At 50.0% G+C, this 1,999-nt stretch overlaps 1 protein-coding gene across 1 annotated transcript; it reads left to right on the top strand.

Annotated features, from left to right (window-relative positions):
* Nucleotides 1-975: 975 nt before the first annotated feature.
* LOC100906725 (cAMP-dependent protein kinase type 1-like) lies at nucleotides 976-1,875 on the top strand (the record flags this gene model as incomplete). The annotated part of the gene is made up of 2 exons (XM_029113226.1): nucleotides 976-1,486; nucleotides 1,579-1,875. Coding segments are annotated over exons 1-2 (808 nt in total), but the record flags the coding sequence as incomplete, so codon positions are not given.
* Nucleotides 1,876-1,999: the final 124 nt, after the last annotated feature.

The following is a 1,999-nucleotide window of genomic DNA, read 5'->3' as shown; positions in this document are numbered from 1 at the left end:
ACCCTGCTCTAGGGAGTCGCGATCGCACGTTTTCCAAGTCGCCGGCACATGATATCATGATATGGTAGAAAAAATACCCAACAGGCTATTCGGTAGCGTCTCTGAGATGTCGTAGAATGCCGCCCACTGGGGAAGCGTTCCGTAAAGTACGCTCGTACCCGAACGCAGATGAAGGCGACATAGCCGGCCAGGATTTGAAGGCCCGAGCGATGAGCTCCACTTTCTCTGAATCTTAGGCGAAAGCTCGCAGATCCCTCCCTCAGCTCGGCTGCAGTTGTGAGGCACTCCGGGCTCGGTACTTCTCTGACGTCGAATGCGGGAGGTATTTTTGCGAGGCAAGCTGTTTCGCGGATCACTACGGTCGAGGAGCCTCCCCGTGGAAAGGGACTGAAGATGAAGGGGATGCTCGCGAAGAGAGAGAGAGCGGCACAGAGGAAGATGCAATAATTCGTCTTCAGGGCGTCCTCCAGACAGTCGAGCTCGCTGGTGAAGATTTTTCGCAGTTTTTCCTATTTCCAGGACGCCCCGAGGTTCCGTCTGGGAGCACTCTCAGTTTTTGAATACATGAGTAAACATGTGTTTCGAGCTTTACATTGGAGCTCCCTTCCTTGGCGGCTGGAGAGATCTCCTCTGGAACAATCCAACGATACCATCCCCCGTAGCTTGCGACATGCTCCACGCCCTTCTTGCGGGGACTTGTTGAAACGTTTGCCCTACACGAGACTTTAGCATAGATATGAGCATGTTGACGAAGGAAACAAATTCCAACGCTGAAGTTCGATTGGACGGAGGGAGAGGACGGCGCTGTGAAAGAAATGAGAGTACCGAATCGCGCGCTGGATCATCTCTCGTATCCAATCAAGGAACGCAAGCCGCGAGGATTCCCTATTTGTCCGCTGAGCTGCTGACTTCGAATCACATAGGTACATTTAGCTGGAATGAAATCCTTCTTAATGTTATTTGGATAAGAAAACGATGGTGATCTTCACACGGGCGGGGCGAGCCAAGGTCATCGAAGATCATAAGAAAGCCCTCGAATCGGCAGAAGCAGTCTTTTCGGATCGATACGCAAAGAATGAGTGCGGGAAGAAAGACCTCGCAAAGTTCGTAATCCAGAATGCGGTCGAAAGCGGCGGTTTCGGGGTGGTGTTCAAAGCCGAAATGGATGGCGAACTCTATGCAATCAAACGACAGCGGAAAGAAGGAAATCATACGCTGTTCATCAGGGAGAAGAAAATTCTGTACGCGCTCAGCAAGAGTATCTTCATCGTGGAACTCTTTTGGACTTGGAAAACTCGCGATTATTGTTACCTCATAATGGATTACGCGCCATACGGTGATCTCTACCGGATCGAGCGAATCCCTCACACGGAAGAAAGAGTCAAACTGCTACTCTGTCAAGTTGTGATGGGTCTCCAATTTATTCACGCGAGCAATGTTATTTTCCGAGACTTGAAACCTGCGAATATCCTAGTCTACGAAAGAGGCCTTCTGAAAATAGGCGATTTCGGACTTGCTATGCCCGCAGTCAACAAACCAAAAACATAGCCGGTAGTCATAGATATATTGCACCGGAAGTGTACGCGAAGAAACCATACACTTGTGCAGTCGACTGGTGGGCGTTCGGAATTACGATGTTTGAACTCATGACAGCCAAGGGCGTGAGTCCTTTCCATCCCGTCGGCACAAGCCTCGACGATGTAGCAAAATTTACTGCAGAAAATGAGCCCGAGGGTTTGGATAGGTTCAGTGACGCGGCAAAAGATTTGTTGACTAAATTACTCAACAAAGATCCCGCACAGAGACTGGGCTCAGGCCTTGGAGGCTGCGACGTCATAAAGAAACATGAATGGTTTTCGGGCATCGATTTTGACAGTTTGCTCATCGAAGACGAATTTCCCGGAATCCAACTTCCGGCTCAAAGAGAAGAAACCCCAATCCCTGACTTATTCGACGCCAAGGGGGAACCTCCAAACGACTTGGACCCAGACAAAGCGCT

This window comes from Galendromus occidentalis, unplaced genomic scaffold (genome assembly GCF_000255335.2).
Source record: "Galendromus occidentalis unplaced genomic scaffold, Mocc_1.1 scf7180000076436, whole genome shotgun sequence".
Lineage (NCBI taxonomy): Eukaryota > Metazoa > Arthropoda > Arachnida > Mesostigmata > Phytoseiidae > Galendromus > Galendromus occidentalis.
Note: the sequence above shows the minus strand (reverse complement) of the source record. Positions and strands in the feature narration are given on the sequence as shown.